Source organism: Coregonus lavaretus (genome assembly GCF_964263955.1).
Source record: "Coregonus lavaretus genome assembly, contig: HAP1_SCAFFOLD_6816, whole genome shotgun sequence".
Classification (NCBI taxonomy): domain Eukaryota; kingdom Metazoa; phylum Chordata; class Actinopteri; order Salmoniformes; family Salmonidae; genus Coregonus; species Coregonus lavaretus.
In genome coordinates, this window is record NW_028167090.1 from 447 (window position 1) to 16,642 (window position 16,196).

At 45.4% G+C, this 16,196-nt stretch overlaps 2 protein-coding genes across 3 annotated transcripts; both read left to right on the forward strand.

Moving 5' to 3' along the window:
- The first annotated feature begins 1,608 nt into the window (after window positions 1-1,608).
- On the forward strand, window positions 1,609-9,330 carry LOC311113891 (protein S100-A1-like). Of its 2 annotated transcripts, none has more exons than XM_084189172.1 (3): window positions 1,609-1,822; window positions 7,523-7,644; window positions 7,957-9,330. In XM_084189172.1, the coding sequence occupies exons 2-3, from the start codon at window positions 7,525-7,527 to the stop codon at window positions 8,113-8,115; spliced, it is 279 nt and encodes a 92-aa protein (XP_084045298.1). In that variant the 5' UTR covers window positions 1,609-1,822; window positions 7,523-7,524; the 3' UTR covers window positions 8,116-9,330. The 2 variants fall into 2 exon arrangements, with proteins under 2 accessions (XP_084045298.1, XP_084045299.1); XM_084189173.1 differs by having other exon boundaries at window positions 1,619-1,822; window positions 7,520-7,644; window positions 7,957-9,287.
- Window positions 9,331-9,748: 418 nt separating this feature from the next.
- Window positions 9,749-14,536, forward strand: LOC311113892 (protein S100-A1-like). The gene is made up of 3 exons (XM_084189174.1): window positions 9,749-12,094; window positions 13,674-13,839; window positions 13,923-14,536. Exons 2-3 carry the CDS (start codon window positions 13,675-13,677, stop codon window positions 14,082-14,084), a joined length of 327 nt encoding a protein of 108 aa, XP_084045300.1. The 5' UTR covers window positions 9,749-12,094; window position 13,674; the 3' UTR covers window positions 14,085-14,536.
- Window positions 14,537-16,196: the final 1,660 nt, after the last annotated feature.

The window sequence follows — 16,196 nt, forward strand, 5'->3', positions numbered from 1 at the left end:
GGCCCAGCCAGAGCCCGGACTTGAACCCGATCTAACATTTCTGGAGAGACCTGAAAATAGGTGTGCAGCGACGCTCCCCATCTAACCTGACAGAGCTTGAGAGGATCTGCAGAGAAGAATGGGAGAAACTCCCCAAATACAGGTGTGCCAAGCTTGTACCATCATACCCAAGAATACTCTAGGCTGTAATCGCTGCCAAAGGTGCTTCAACAAAGTACTGAGTAAAGAGTCTGAATACTTATGTAAATGTGATATTTACGTTTTTTATTTTTAATACATTTGCAAAAATTATTTTGGCTTTGTCATTATGGGGTATAATGTGTAGATTGATGAGGATTATATATATATTTTTAATCCATTTTAGAATAAGGCTGTAACATAACAAAATGTGCAAAAGGTCAAGGGGTCTGAATACTTTCAGAATGCACTGTAAGAACCACAAGTCCAAATCCCTATCTCCATCCATGGCTAATTTAGGAAATTGCCAATTTTAGCTAGCTAGCTATCCACCAGAGGACAACAACACAATGAGATGCAACAATTCAAGTTGTTTTCTGTCAATGACATTTGGCTTTTGATGTGATTGGTGTGAAGCCAAATCCAAACTGGCTTCCCTTGACACTTTTTTAGGGTGTGCCAGGACCATTCACAGTTGTTTACTTAGTTTAGCTCAACCCTGGTTGGCTATTATTGTTTTTTAAAAAATATCAAGGGAGGCCAAATGCTCACTGGCTTCCCTTGCATTCAATGCTACTGGCGCCAACAATATCATTCTCTTTTTGACAAGAGAGCATCAGATAGATGGGCTACACATACAAAGACAGAGGGGCGCTGTATCGCTCGCGCGGATGCTTTCTCCGGTGTGATACATTCAACCTCTTGCGAATTGAAGGAAACGTATGAAACACAGAGACGAAAGATACATTCTTTTATCCGTTTATTTTTTTTGTTAATTTCTTGGGGAAGCCTGGCTTCCCTTGGCAACCATGAATACACGCCACTGGGGAGAATGTAGCCTACGTGTAAATAACCAACTGACTAAAAACATGGCTGTGAATATGTTCTAACTGAACCTATCTGTGAGTTATACATGACTGTAGTAAGTTTATCCTCGCTTTGTGAATAATTATACATTATGGTTTGTGTTTCTGAACAGCGTGGTTGAATAAACTCGAACTGATGTTGACTTTAAGGGTGTGGTGGAAATATGACTGGGGTCTACTACCACACACACACCTTATTGCCTGTTCACACTTGCTCACTCAAGGTGCTAATGCAATGTGGTGGCTTAAATATTTGTGCCATCCCTAACATTGAAATGTGGAAAGTAATCTTTAAGTTACTTTTTACGTTTTGTGGAGGGTTCATAAGAACATACCTAAGTTTATCATAGTAAGCCTACAAATTGTTTTAATTTTTCTAAATACAACATTGCATTGTTTTTAGAATGAAGCTATAGTCTACAATAAAACCATCTATTCTAAACATGAAAATAAAATAATTGGCAAACTATAGAGTAGTTATTAACACAATGAAATGAATATGTTGGCAGCACTTCCCTTCCCCCTTTATCTATTTCCTAACTCCCTCGCTCTCTCCCAGCCACACGCCCTCTCCCAGGCACACGCCCTTCTATGACACAATACAAAAAAGTTTGGTGAAGAAAAATTCTATCACGGAAGAGATTCTTTTGAGTGCAACTAGTTGATCAAGTTTGAGCCTTTAGAAGAGTGCCTGAGAGTCTGGGAGAGACAGAGAGAGAGCCTGGACAAGATCATTTAAATCGAACACATTTGTTTTTTTGCTCAATCACAATCTAACGGTGAGTAGATAAAGTAACTGAAGTATGTAGCCTAGCCTGTTTGTCTGAAGTTCCGTTGACTCAAACAGGGCATTGCGCTGATGGATCCAAATGGGCCTCCCAGAAAACAAATAAAAATGTGTTTTAGTTTACTTCCTCCGTTCGAACATCAATAATGTATAGTTTGCGAGCGTGTCTATTGTCCTAAGGCTACCTAGCCTGATGGCCAGGGATCGGGTTCTCCTTGTCGGTCACCCAATCCTCAATCCTTTTACACTTCAGGACTAACCGGAGAGCGCGTCTTTATTTATTTATTTCACCTATGTCAGCCTTACCTCGGGACAACTCTACAAATCGACCGGATTAGTTAGTCTAAATTTAGACTAAAGGCGGGGGGCACAAAACCACGATGGGTAGGCTACCCCCAATCGTCTCAAATTATGCGCGAGCCCAAGAGTGACGGGTTCGGTCGTTGTTGCAGTGACAAGCTTGTGGACAATGACATCCGTTCGAGTCTGTCAACAACATTAACACCGACCGTGGCCCTGTGTAACAGCAGCCAGGGCAGCTCGCTCGCTGCTCTTTTCACCCTGAATAATTAACGAACGGTAAGACACCGGTAGCGCGAGTCGAATGGCGAACCAGGTGTATTTAATAGCAAGGGGGAGAAATGGCTTGTGGCAAGAGGCGATGACAGCAACATGCAGGTATGGTTGTGCAACTGAGTCAGTCACACCTTGTAAGGTATGGAACACATCACATCCTCGTTGATTGATTCGGGTTGGCCATCGATATAATCAAAACTCATGCAGGTGAAGTGAGTCCACTGAACCGAGTTTCACACAGTTAATAGGCATGGATAGAGTGAGTGGACTTGGCTCTAAATAGGCAATAGTGTGAAAGTGCCCAGCGCTCATTTATTGAGTCAGGCCTGTAGCAGTGGTTCTCAAACTTTGTTGTGCTGTGAACCACCCAAAGCATTCTGAAAATGATTCTCCTAAATAGACTGAAGCAAGTTCTCTCCGCCATCTTCAGGCCCTCACATGATTGTATCTATCCCCTAAATGTGTTAGGAAAGGAGAAGAATATGTACATTTTCAGGTTGCAAGCCTTGTAGAACACACAATGGCTTGGAGAACACACAAAAAAAAAATGTATGCACGCATGACTGTAAGTCGCTTTGGATAAAAGCGTCTGCTAAATGGCATATATTATATTATATTATGAGAACAAACAACACACCCGGCACACACTGGTTGAAATAACGTTGTTTCAACATAATTTACCAACGTATCGTGACGTGAATCAACATGGAAAATACATGGGATTTGAAAAAAGTATACCAGTACTGTTTTCATCTCGTTTCGACCAGCATTGTAAACATTGGAATTAGGGTAAAACGTCAACTTAAATACATTGACTTAACCTGACGAACAGATTGTTACATCAATCTAATTTCAACATAATAATCAGAACTATGTATCAGTTGAAATTGCGTTAAATTCCACTTAGAAACATAAAAATAGTTTTCATCATTCAATATGGATGAAATTACGTACAATTTCATATTTGATTAGACATATTTTATTTAACCTTCAACGTCATGCCATCAACGTAAATATAGAGGTACAGTGAGGGAAAAAAGTATTTGATCCCCTGCTGATTTTGTATGTTTGCCCACTGACAAAGAAATGATCAGTCATCATTTTAATGGTGGGTTTATTTGAACAGTGAGAGACAGAATAACAACAAAAATCCAGAAAAACGCATGTCAAAAATATTATAAATTGACTAGCATTTTATTGAGGGAAATGCGTATTTGACCCCCTCTCAATCAGAAAGATTTCTGGCTCCCAGGTGTCTTTTATACAGGTAACGAGCTGAGATTAGAGCACACTCTTAAAGGGAGTGCTCCTAATCTCAGTTTGTTACCTGTATAAAAGACACCTGTCCACAGAAGCAATCAATCAATCAGATTCCAAACTCTCCACCATGGCCAAGACCAAAGAGCTCTCCAAGGATGTCAGGGACAAGATTGTAGACCTACACAAGGCTGGAATGGGCTACAAGACCATCGCCAAGCAGCTTGGTGAGAAGGTGACAACAGTTGGTGCTATTATTCGCAAATGGAAGAAACACAAAATAACTGTCAATCTCCCTCGGCCTGGGGCTCCATGCAAGATCTCACCTCGTGGAGTTGCAATGATCATGAGAACGGTGAGGAATCAGCCCAGAACTACACGGGAGGATCTTGTCAATGATCTCAAGGCAGCTGGGACCATAGTCACCAAGAAAACAATTGGTAACACACTACGCCGTGAAGGACTGAAATCCTGCAGCGCCCGCAAGGTCCCCCTGCTCAAGAAAGCACATATACAGGGCCGTCTGAAGTTTGCCAATGAACATCTGAATGATTCAGAGGAGAACTGGGTGAAAGTGTTGTGGTCAGATGAGACCAAAATCGAGCTCTTTGGCATCAACTCAACTCGCCGTGTTTGGAGGAGGAGGAATGCTGCTTATGACTCCAAGAACACCATCCCCACCGTCAAACATGGAGGTGGAAACATTATGCTTTGCGGGTGTTTTTCTGCTAAGGGGACAGGACAACTTCACCGCATCAAGGGGACGATGGACGGGGCCATGTACCGTCAAATCTTGGGTGAGAACCTCCTTCCCTCAGCCAGGGCATTGAAAATGGGTCGTGGATGGGTATTCCAGCATGACAATGACCCAAAACACACGGCCAAGGCAACAAAGGAGTGGCTCAAGAAGAAGCACATTAAGGTCCTGGAGTGGCCTAGCCAGTCTCCAGACCTTAATCCCATAGAAAATCTGTGGAGGGAGCTGAAGGTTCGAGTTGCCAAACGTCAGCCTCGAAACCTTAATGACTTGGAGAAGATCTGCAAAGAGGAGTGGGACAAAATCCCTCCTGAGATGTGTGCAAACCTGGTGGCCAACTACAAGAAACATCTGACCTCTGTGATTGCCAACAAGGGTTTTGCCACCAAGTACTAAGTCATGTTTTGCAGAGGGGTCAAATACTTATTTCCCTCATTAAAATGCAAATCAATTTATAACATTTTTGACATGCGTTTTTCTGGATTTCTTTGTTGTTATTCTGTCTCTCACTGTTCAAATAAACCTACCATTAAAATTATAGACTGATCATGTCTTTGTCAGTGGGAAAACGTACAAAATCAGCAGGGGATCAAATACTTTTTTCCCTCACTGTATATTTAAATACAATGTGAAGCCACAGTCCTACAATTCCTGCCTGAACATTCTCTCCTAGTGGTATATGAGGGTAATTCACTTCAGTGAGAACAAGTCTACCATCCAGATACCTAGCTCTATTTTACCCTACTTAGCGTTGGAAACAAGCTGTGTAAGATTCAACTGAGCTATCATGCCAACACAAATAAACATTGATCAGCTTCCATACTCATTTGCGTAGACTACCTAAATAACGTTGAATAGTTGAAAGTAACTAACTTTTCTCACACAAGCTGTATGTGAAAGTAAATTTAGAGTGAGGTTTATTAAACATAAATTAAACATGTCTTGTTGGAGCCTGAACTGACCTGGTTTTCCCAGGTCATTGCTTCAAACATAAATCACCAAACTAGTGGTACCTACTAAACTCTGTTCTCTCCTCTCCTCCCTCTCCCTGACAGAGTCCTGTCCAGGGTTCTGCTCTGTATTCTGGTGCAGCCCGGGCAGCTTGGTTTCACACCAGTTAGTCTCATTACATCCTCGGTTTGGGCCTAAAAATACACTATTTGATCGACCTGCTCTCACACTCTCTCTCACACACACACACACACACACACACACACACACACACACACACACACACACACACACATAATAAATAACAAGGATGGGCAGCTTTGATGGGGGTGGGGGCCACCAAAAATCTGAACTCATCATGAGGGGCCCCAGTGGCTCGTGGGTTTGCATACCCACATCCATAACCACACATGCAGTCAGAGCCTGTCCTAGCCTTTTGGGGGCCCTAAGTGAAATTATTTGAGTTAAATTCCGGTAATTCTACACTTTGCCATGGGGCGTAGAGAAAATGTTGCAGTTTTAAAGCATGTTTGCTGCAATTCTACACATTTTGCCACGGAGTGGAGACAAATGTTTTCCCGTTTTTAATATAATATCTGATGGTCAATGGGGGTCCCGGTCTGTAATTCGACCATGATTACTACACGTTTAGATAATTAGACACTAGACTAACTTAGCAATCTAAAACATGTTAGCTGACATGGCTAATTGACTGACTATCAGTGACTGACATAACAAGAGAGAAACTGCTGATGCACAACCACATTTAGAAATAGCCCCTTGTGCATTCTACTATTCTAACTCGCAACAGTAAGTTGAGACCCCGACTGAGTTCCTGAAAAATGTGTGTGGAAATTAATCTGCGGGCTTACAGAAGGGATCCAGTTTCCCATCCATTATATAATAATATATGCCATTTAGCAGATGCTTTTATACAAAGCGACTTAGTTATGCGTGCATACATTTTACTTAGTCATGCGTGCATACATTTTACTTAGTTATGCGTGCATACATTTTACTTAGTCATGCGTGCATACATTTTACTTAGTTATGTGTGCATACATTTGACTTACAGTCATGAGTGCATACAAACCCACTACCCCGGCGTTACTAGCACCATGCGCTACCAACTGAGCTACAAAGGACCACACACACAGAGCTTGTCCTAATTATGGACGATGGGTGTGGCTTGCTCGGGACACCCGCAGGCTGGTGAAATAGTGATGAAAGGGACGAAGGTGATGAGATGTCCAGCAGTGTGGGTCTGTTGTTTTTTTTTGGGGGGGGGTTAATGTGTTTGTTACAGTGGGACTCGAACAGGATAGTGTGTATGTGTGGCATCAAGGTGGGATATGAAACAGAATCCTACACCTGGCATCAGACCATTGGTGTGTTTGCTGTCACTCACCCACTAATTAGGCTAATGTAAGAGCAGTCCTAATTGGCCTTGGCCCAGGGGACAGGTTTGTCTGTGTCAGGTGTGTGTGTGTGTTTGTGGGAATGGGCATGCATTTTGGTGTGTCAGTATGTGTGTGCACTCAGGCGTGTCAGATGGGAGATTTACCTGTGGGTTGGGCCTCTAGGGTTACCCTCATCAGGACATCACCCATCACCATTATCCTTATCAGGAAATCACCCTACCCACCCTCAGGACATCACCCTACCCACCCTCATATATATATATATCTAGAGAGAGAGAGAGAGAGTAACAGACAGGTCTTAGCTTTAGTAATGTGAACCCATAGCCTTCTGCTGACTTATGGTGATCAGGTATCCCAATCTCCATCAGAGATCACAGCTCCCATTGTTTACCTCAGAGACTCCTCTGCCCCCTCTTCTCCCTCCCTCCATCCACCCCTCTCTCCATCCTTTCCTTAGTTTCCTTAGTTTCCTCACTGTGCTCTCCTCCCATCTCCCTCCATCCCTCTCTTCCATCCTTTTCCTTCTATTCTGATGTCATCTTTCTACACTCTTAGGAAAAAAAAGGTGTTATCTAGAACCTAAAAGGGTTCTTCGGCTGTCCCCATTGAAGAACCCTTTTTTGTTCCAGTTAGAGCAGTTGCTGCATTCAACTGTCTAAACATGTGATTTTTCTGTCCTCCCGCCCCCGCCCCCATCCTCTCCTCTCTCCCCTCTCCCCTCTCCCAGTAGCTATGGAGTCGGCCATCCAGACAGTGGTAGGAGTGTATCTGAAGTCTGCCAAAGGGAAGGGCAGTCTAGGAGAAAAGGACTTCCAGGGCCTCGTCAAGAATCAGCTGGGCAACATCATGACTGTAAGTTCCACCTATCCCTGTATCACTACTCCTCAACCCTAACCTCAACCACAATCCTAACCCTAGCTTCAACCCTCGACCACAACCCTAACCCTAGATTCGTGTCCACATCCCGGTTCAACCCGAACCCTAGCCTCAACCACAACCCTAACCCTAGCTTCATCTCCACATCTTCAACCCTAACCTTAACCAGAGCCATAATGCAAACCAGCACCAGGTGTTCTTGGGGAAGTGATCTTTAATGATAGACTCTTTCTTTCTCTCTCGCTCTCTCTCTCTGTATCCCTGCTCTCTTCCCCTCTCACCTCATAGGGAACAGAAAGTTCCTCTGCGGTGAAAGAGATGCGTCAGGGATTGGACGAGAACGATGATGGGAAGGTCAGCTTCAAGGAATACATGACTCTGATTGGCTACCTGGCAAACACCCTCAGCGAGCAGAGGACTGCAGCCAACACCACACCTGCCTCATAAGAACTACATATGGCTTCATAGGCACTCTATAAGACGTCTTATGCATTCTATAAGGCAGTGTTCTTCAATCCTTGTCCTAGTGACCCACAGGGTGTGCAGGCTTTAGTTCCATTCCAGCACTGACACACCAGATTAAACTCATAAAGGCTTTGATGGGTTTGAGTTGATTATAGTGTGTGGGACCACAGGACCAGGCTTGAAGAACACTGCCATATGGCTCCATGTTCCTATAGAGGCTCATAGACCTGTCATGGACTGTCAATCTCCCTTGTTGGCTCTATATCACTACATAATCACACTGGTAACTTCTACTCAACATATTTTATATGCTTACAATACACTACCAATCTTTTATAAATACTTTATCGAGGCATTTTTAACATTAAGTTCAACAGTTCTTTTTTAAAATATAACTACTCAAAATCAACACTAAATGGTTTATTATCATGTTGAAATAAATGCCATGCCAACGTTTTAAAGTGATGTCTTCTTTCACAGCACTGCTCTAGCATCAGCTCTAAATTACATTCTCTAGGTTGCCCTGTGTCATGAAGGCTCACACTCACCTTATAGAACCAATATTCTCTAGGTTGCCCTGCGTCATGAAGGCTCACACACACTCACTCACCTTATAGAACCAATACGCTGATACCTGCTTCCATGGCCACCAGCGGCGCCTTCTAAATTTAGTCGTGTCACACTCCGTGGCCCACGATGCACCAGCATATTGAAACTGGACACCAATGTACAACACCACCTATTGTGCTCAGTAAGGATACACATACGTCTTCTGCCAACAGAATGCAATGCTGCATTGCACCAGGGAGAGAGAAACAAGTATATACTGTAACACAGGCAGATCTATACACTACAATCCTACATTCCACTCCTCTGGGGCTAGCAGCCTCAGAGCTTTAGTGGGTGCAACATACAAGTAGTGTACGTTACATTAACATTCAGACTGTTAGAAAACAAGACGCACACAGACAGTATACCATTCAGTGGTTGTATAAGCCTGAGGCGTGGGCAAAGAAACAAGGCTACACTGACCAGCACAGATAAACAAGGAGACGCACTTAGTTTGCTGTTTAGGTTTGCGGAGTGCAGTTGTCATATTAAAATATACATTGTCACAATAGCTGTGCATTTGTATGAATGTAGGATTTTTGTGTAATTTTGTTTCCTTGAATACATTTGTGTGTGTCTGTGTGTTACAGAAGGGATAACTCTATGCATGGCTGCCTGTCAAGGGTGTTGTTTCCATTCAGATAGTACCCTCTGATCCTGTATCAGGTACCAGCTTCCCTTTCAAACAGCCTCAGGCCAGACACGCACACACATTCGGCTAACCACAGCCTCAGGTCTGTTGATCTGTTTACATTATAAACCCCCTCTGGAGCGCCTATATTCCCCTAACGCCATTCCAAAATGTTCTGCATTTCATTTCAACAACCACTACCATCTAACCTACTGGGGGACATAACCATTGTTTCAGGCCATAACCTAATCATCAGCTGAAATTGGCTGCTGCCCATCAGTGGGTCCAACACAGCATTTGGAAACACACAGTACCAGGCCAGGCCAAGCATGGCAGCTGTTCTACCAGACCCAGCCAACAAGGTCATCACACCACACACCCTAAGGGGAGCAGACACACCTCACTGTTCAATGAGCAGATGCTTGAGAATATGATAAATTAAATTAAATATTTTCAATTTCAGAGTACAAGTATTGAGATGGTCTTTCAGACGGACTGTATTTTAATCTTGTGGATGGCATGCATCTTTGAAAGAATATTGTTGGCGCCATAGCAGGGTCTCTGTGTGACTTCACTAATGTTTGGCCTCACCTTCCTCCAGGGTTTCTCCTGTTGTTGTGGTGTTTATCTAACCACGCTTTCACTGCTTCTCCTGGCCTGGCCTGTGTTTTGACACGCAGTACAATATGACTACAGGCGCGTGCCTCGGTAATCCACTGCTACAATAGCACACTGTGACTGAGACAGAAAGTGATACCCCATTGTGGCTCTCTCTGCACCTCGGCTCCATTGTGGCTCTCTCTGCACCTCGGCTCCATTGTGGCTCTCTCTGCACTTCGGCTACATTGTGGCTCTCTCTACTCCTCGGCTCCATTGTGGCTCTCTCTGCACCTCGGCTCCATTGTGGCTCTCTCTGCACCTCGGCTCCATTGTGGCTCTCTCTACACCTTGGCTCCATTGTGGCTCTCTCTGCACCTCGGTTCCATTGTGGCTCTCTCTGTACCTCGGCTCCATTGTGGCTCTCTCTGCACCTCGGCTACATTGTGCTCTCTCTGCACCTCGGCTACATTGTGCTCTCTCTGCACCTCTGCTCCATTGTGCTCTCTCTGCACCTCGGCTCCATTGTGGCTCTCTCTACACCTCGGCTCCATTGTGGCTCTCTCTACACCTCGGCTCCATTGTGGCTCTCGCTACACCTCGGCTCCATTGTGGCTCTCTCTGCACCTCGGCTACATTGTGCTCTCTCTACACCTCGGCTCCATTGTGGCTCTCTCTACACCTTGGCTCCTTTGTGGCTCTCTGCACTTTGGCTACATTGTGGCTCTCTCTGCACCGTGGCTCCATTGTGGCTCTCTCTGCACCGTGGCTCCATTGTGGCTATCTCTGCACCTTGGCGCCATTGTGGCTCTCTCTGCACTTTTGCTACATTGTGGCTCTCTCTGCACCGTGGCTACATTGTGGCTCTCTCTGCACCGTGGCTACATTGTGGCTCTCTCTGCACCGTGGCTACATTGTGGCTCTCTCTGCACCGTGGCTACATTGTGGCTCTCTGCACTTTGGCTACATTGTGGCCATCTCTGCACCTTGGCTCCATTGTGGCTCTCTCTGCACCGTGGCTCCATTGTGGCTCTCTCTGCACCGTGGCTCCATTGTGGCTCTCTCTGCACTTTGGCTCCATTGTGGCTCTCTCTGCACTTTGGCTCCATTGTGGCTCTCTCTGCACCGTGGCTCCATTGTGGCTCTCTCTGCACCGTGGCTCCATTGTGGCTCTCTCTGCACTTTGGCTCCATTGTGGCTCTCTCTGCACTTTGGCTCCATTGTGGCTCTCTCTGCACCGTGGCTCCATTGTGGCTCTCTCTGCACTTTGGCTCCATTGTGGCTCTCTCTGCACCGTGGCTCCATTGTGGCTCTCTCTGCACCGTGGCTCCATTGTGGCACTCCCTGCACCTCGGCTCTCTGTGGCCAAAGTGGATAAATAGGCAACATCACATCACTCCCCTCTCATCCTCTCCTCCTCTTTTCTTCTCCTGTTGTCCCTCTCCTCACCTCCCTGTCTCTCTTAAAAACGTCTTAATGGAATCATGAATTATCCTTCATGATTTAAGTCACATCTCTCACAGGTAAAACTGCTAGTGTTCTCCAGTGTTCTCGACACTAGGTCAAGCACTGTACCATACTGTGGTCCTCTGTAGCTCAATTGGTAGAGCATGGCGCTTGTAACGCCAGGGTAGTGGGTTCGATCCCCGGGACCACCCATACGTAAAAATTTATGCGCACATGACTGTAAGTCGCTTTGGATAAAAGCGTCTGCTAAATGGCATATTATATTATATTATTATACTGTGCCACAATCTACAGTAGTGAGTATGTCACACCAGTGGGGGTAATATTTCATACTAATAATCTAAATGTGATCATCCTGAGGTAGTGATATGGTGTCAAGTCTGACAGCTTTTATGATGGATGGATCATATCTGTCCATCACAGGAGGGCAGGTGTCCGTTGCGTAAACAGAGAAGGTGGAGAGGAGACGGGGGGATAGGACAGAGAAGAGGAGCAACAGGTGGAAGAAGAGAGGGAGGGATGGAGGAGGGGAAAGAGACGAAGTGGGAGGAGGGAGAGAAGTATTTAAGAGGCTGTCCATCTCCCCCTCCTCACCGTTCTTCATTACGCTCCCTCTCTACGTGTCGAACAGCAGGCCAGCACTGCTCCTTTGCTCAGGTAAGGAAGAAAGAGTTGACAAGAATGAATGCAGTTTTTCAGCAACAGGCAAAAAAAAGGAGGTAGTTCTGTGTAGCATGGTGAAATGTGTAGCCGATGAAATACATTTGAGCTGTTTGTGATCTAGAGACAATGATACAAAGTTTGTGGTGCTGTAAACCTAAACAACGTCAATATAACTCTTACAGAAAGGGTAAAGCACACAACCTGAACTGTAGACTTCACTACTCCATGTTTCTGTGTGTTTGGTGGTTTCATGTCTATTCCCTGGTCTATACCGGTGTGATGTTAGCCTGTAGAGTTTCTGACCGGTTGTATTTCCTCTGTTCTGGCCTTTTTCTTATTTTCTGTTTATGTAAATATCTTGCTCAAAGGAGGCAAATCTATATTTTTCCTAAACAAGAATGACCTCAGATTTCTGTTGGGATAAAGTGAATTTGATAGTGTAAATATAAATGTAATTGTAGGGAAAGAAGTAGATTGGTCAGGGAAGAGGGGTTGGGGAGGGATGGTGGAGAGGTTGAGGGGTAGGATGGACAGATAGAGGGGTGGGGGAGGGAAGGTGGAGGGGTGGGATGGAGATATAGTGGGGTGGGATAGAGAGATGGAGGGGTGGGATGGAGAGTGAGGGGTGAAAGGGTGGGATGGAAAGATTGAGGGGTGGAGGCAGGGTGGTGGGATACATACACCTGTCTCCTCTGTTACCAACCATCCAGTTCAGCTCAGGTAGAGAGCAGCTCAGGTTCCCATGGTCCCAGTTCCTCCTGTACTGGTTTGGACAGGACAGGACAGGGCTATAGGGTTAGAGACAGGGTTAGGGTTAGAGCTGGGTGTGCTTCTACCTGGTGTGACTTTCACTCTTATCAGAAGGCTGGGGTTCCCATATCCTGCTCACTATTACCTCTCTCCTTTCCATCACAGTGTCTCAATGTGGCTCACCACAGATCCAGGATAAATGTATCCTTAAGTGGGGAAACTAATCATCAATCATCATCATAATCCATGGCTAACTGTCTGTGGCTTTAGTAATGCAGTAGGGCTCTTGGGGTTTGTAGTTCTTCAGATGTCGGGTAGGATGACTTTATACTTGTGACTAATTCAGGAACTAGACAGGGTTGAGGACCCAACAACTCCCACTCTCTACCTTACCTCTCTCTCTCTCTCTCTCTCTCTCTCTCTCTATTCATCCATCCATCATTCTCTTGTCCTATCTGTCCTGCCATGCTCAGCAGACAGGGTTATTGTTAACTCAGTTGATACTGTGTATCTTTGTATCAGTGGAGGCTGCTGAGGGAAGAACGGCTCATAATAATGTCCGGAATGGAATGGTATCAAACGTGTTTTTTTGGGAGGGGTTTCATGTGTTTGATATCACTCCATTCCAGCCATTATTATGAGCCGTCCTCCCCTCAGCAGCCTCCACTACTCTCTGCAGTGTGTATGATCTGATCCTGGCTCAGCTTCCATGAGAAAATACACACTCACCCTGCACAGCCTACATCACTTGATGTCGTACTACAGTGTGAAACACTTACTCATTATTATCCTAACCATGTCTATTGTCTCTCTACCTCTGTAGTATGTCTAACCCTGCCAACACGGAGAATGTGTCCACCTTGGAGACCGCCATGCAGCTGATGATCCAGACCTTCCATAAGTACTCTGGGGACGAAGGCGACAAATACACCCTGAGCAGAGCAGAGCTCAAAGTGATGCTCACTGCAGAGCTGGGCAACTACCTGGGGGTAAGGAGATTCACACACTACACACACAGACACACACACACACAGACACACACCGTAAAAGTCTTCCTCTCTCCCTCATGCAGAATGCCCAGGACAAGGAAGCAGTGGACAAGGTGATGGGTGACCTGGATGCCAACAACGATGGAGAGGTGGACTTCACTGAGTTTGTTATCTTGGTGGGGGCGCTCACAGTCGCCTGCAACGACTTCTTCCTAGAGTACAACGACAAGGGGGAGAAGAAGTGAACACAACGCACACATGTACACTCACACACACCTACGCTCTCTCTCTCTCACACACACACACACACTGAGGAAGAGGAGGAGAGGACGGTGATTATGATAATGATGCGACACCTCCACTCAAATCCTGCCTAGGCTTCATTCCTACTGTTTAACAGAGAACTACACACACCACACACACACACACACACACACACTCAGAGATGCGTCGTGGCACACTGGGCGGTGAGTTTTTGTGTTTTGTGTGTGTGCCGTCTCAATCCAAACCAAACCCAACCCACAGAGAAGTTTATTCCAGAGTGAAAATGTGGAGAGTTTAAGTCATCAATAACGGTCATTGTTGAATATGTGAATATAATTTCTCTGTCTTTTCATTCGTTTTGTAAACCCCTTATTTATTTTTAGTTCATTGTTAAACTGTTCCTCCTTGATAGAATAAACATAACATTTAACCAAAGCTTGTCGTAGAGTATTGTTGTGGTTTCTGGATACTTTGTGTGTATGTTTGGGATATTGAGCTGTTAGAGTTATTCCTCATGTTACCCAGTCTCTCTGATGGGTGACAGGAGTAGTAACACAGTCTGGCCACCAGATGGAAGCAGAGTGAGAGACACCGGGGATGGACTTTAGTGTCTGTGCTGCACTTCCATTAACTAAGGTCATTCTGAAGGAAATTACCTGAATAGCCTGATAGTTTACATTACCACTGATATCAACAGTACCTGGATGGCCTGACAGTGACAGATCAGTTACATCCATACCTTATGAAGATCAGTGAAGCTTCACAACGAGCTCTATAATCTGTCCAACAACAGATCTCAGAACTGTGTTCCACACTGACTGATCTTAGACTGTTCTCTCATTTTTAAGATGTTCTGAATATTAAACCTTCAGAATTAGCAGAACAGACAGAATCCCTCAGGCAACAGATCTCCTGGATGGTGGTAGTCTACACCAAATATGGCATATTTCCTTTGTCGATGAACACTGATGTGGTACAGAATTGTAATGTGATAGGAATGCATTAATCAAACATTCCAAATGGTACTACAACACATATCCAGCACACCGTCCTGTAAATTTGCACATACAAAAGGCAATAAGAACTTGAAATGACCTTGAAACAGGCCTGTTAGCACAGTTAGTTGGTTTTACTGTAAAGCTACGGCTCTTTGGATCAGGTTACTGGCCACAGTGTTTGTTTTACTGTAAAGCTACGGCTCTTTGGATCAGGTTACTGGCCACAGTGTTTGCGTAGGGGGAAGTTCAGCAGCATTAATATTAGAAAGTCAGGAAAGGTTGTTTTCTTTCCTGTTTTTTATGTGAACCCAGGGTAATTCCAGTACCGTTCCAAATGTGTGTGTGTGTGTGTGTGTCAGAAGAACATACAACAGAAACAGAATGTTGAACTGAACCTACAACCTTTATTGGACTGTTTATGGTGTGCACAGGAACAAAGCTGTGAGGGGTTATGGGAGGACAACACTCTCCTCTGAGTGGGGAGCAGAGAAACAGACAGACACACAGAGAGAGGGACAGAGGAGGGAGAGACAAGAAGAAAGGACAGAGGAGAGAGAGAACGAGGGAATGATGGGGAGAGAAGGAAGAAAAGAGAGGGGTGCAAAAACAGGGAGGAGGGAGGGGATGGACAGCACTCTGTTTGTGTCACAGCTCTACAGCCAGGTCCTGGAGGGAAAGAGAGGACTCCCCTCCACAGGATTTCACAGCTCTCTGATAGGCTTTTCACACTCCTGGGGATGTCCTGGGGTTCCCCTGGGCCTCTCCTGGGGATGTCCTGGGGTTCTCCTGGGGATGTCCTGGGGTTCTCCTGGGCCTCTCCTGCGGATGTCCTGGGGTTCTCCTGGGGATGTCCTGGGGTTCTCCTGGGGATGTCCTGGGGTTCTCCTGGGGATGTCCTGGGGTTCTCCTGGGGATGTCCTGGGGATGTCCTGGGGTTCTCCTGGGGATGTCCTGGGGTTCTCCTGGGGTTCTCCTGGGGATGTCCTGGGGTTCTCCTGGGGATGTCCTGGGGTTCTCCTGGGGATGTCCTGGGGTTCTCCTGGGGATGTCCTGGGGTTCTCCTGGGGATGTCCTGGGGATGTCCTGGGGTTCTCC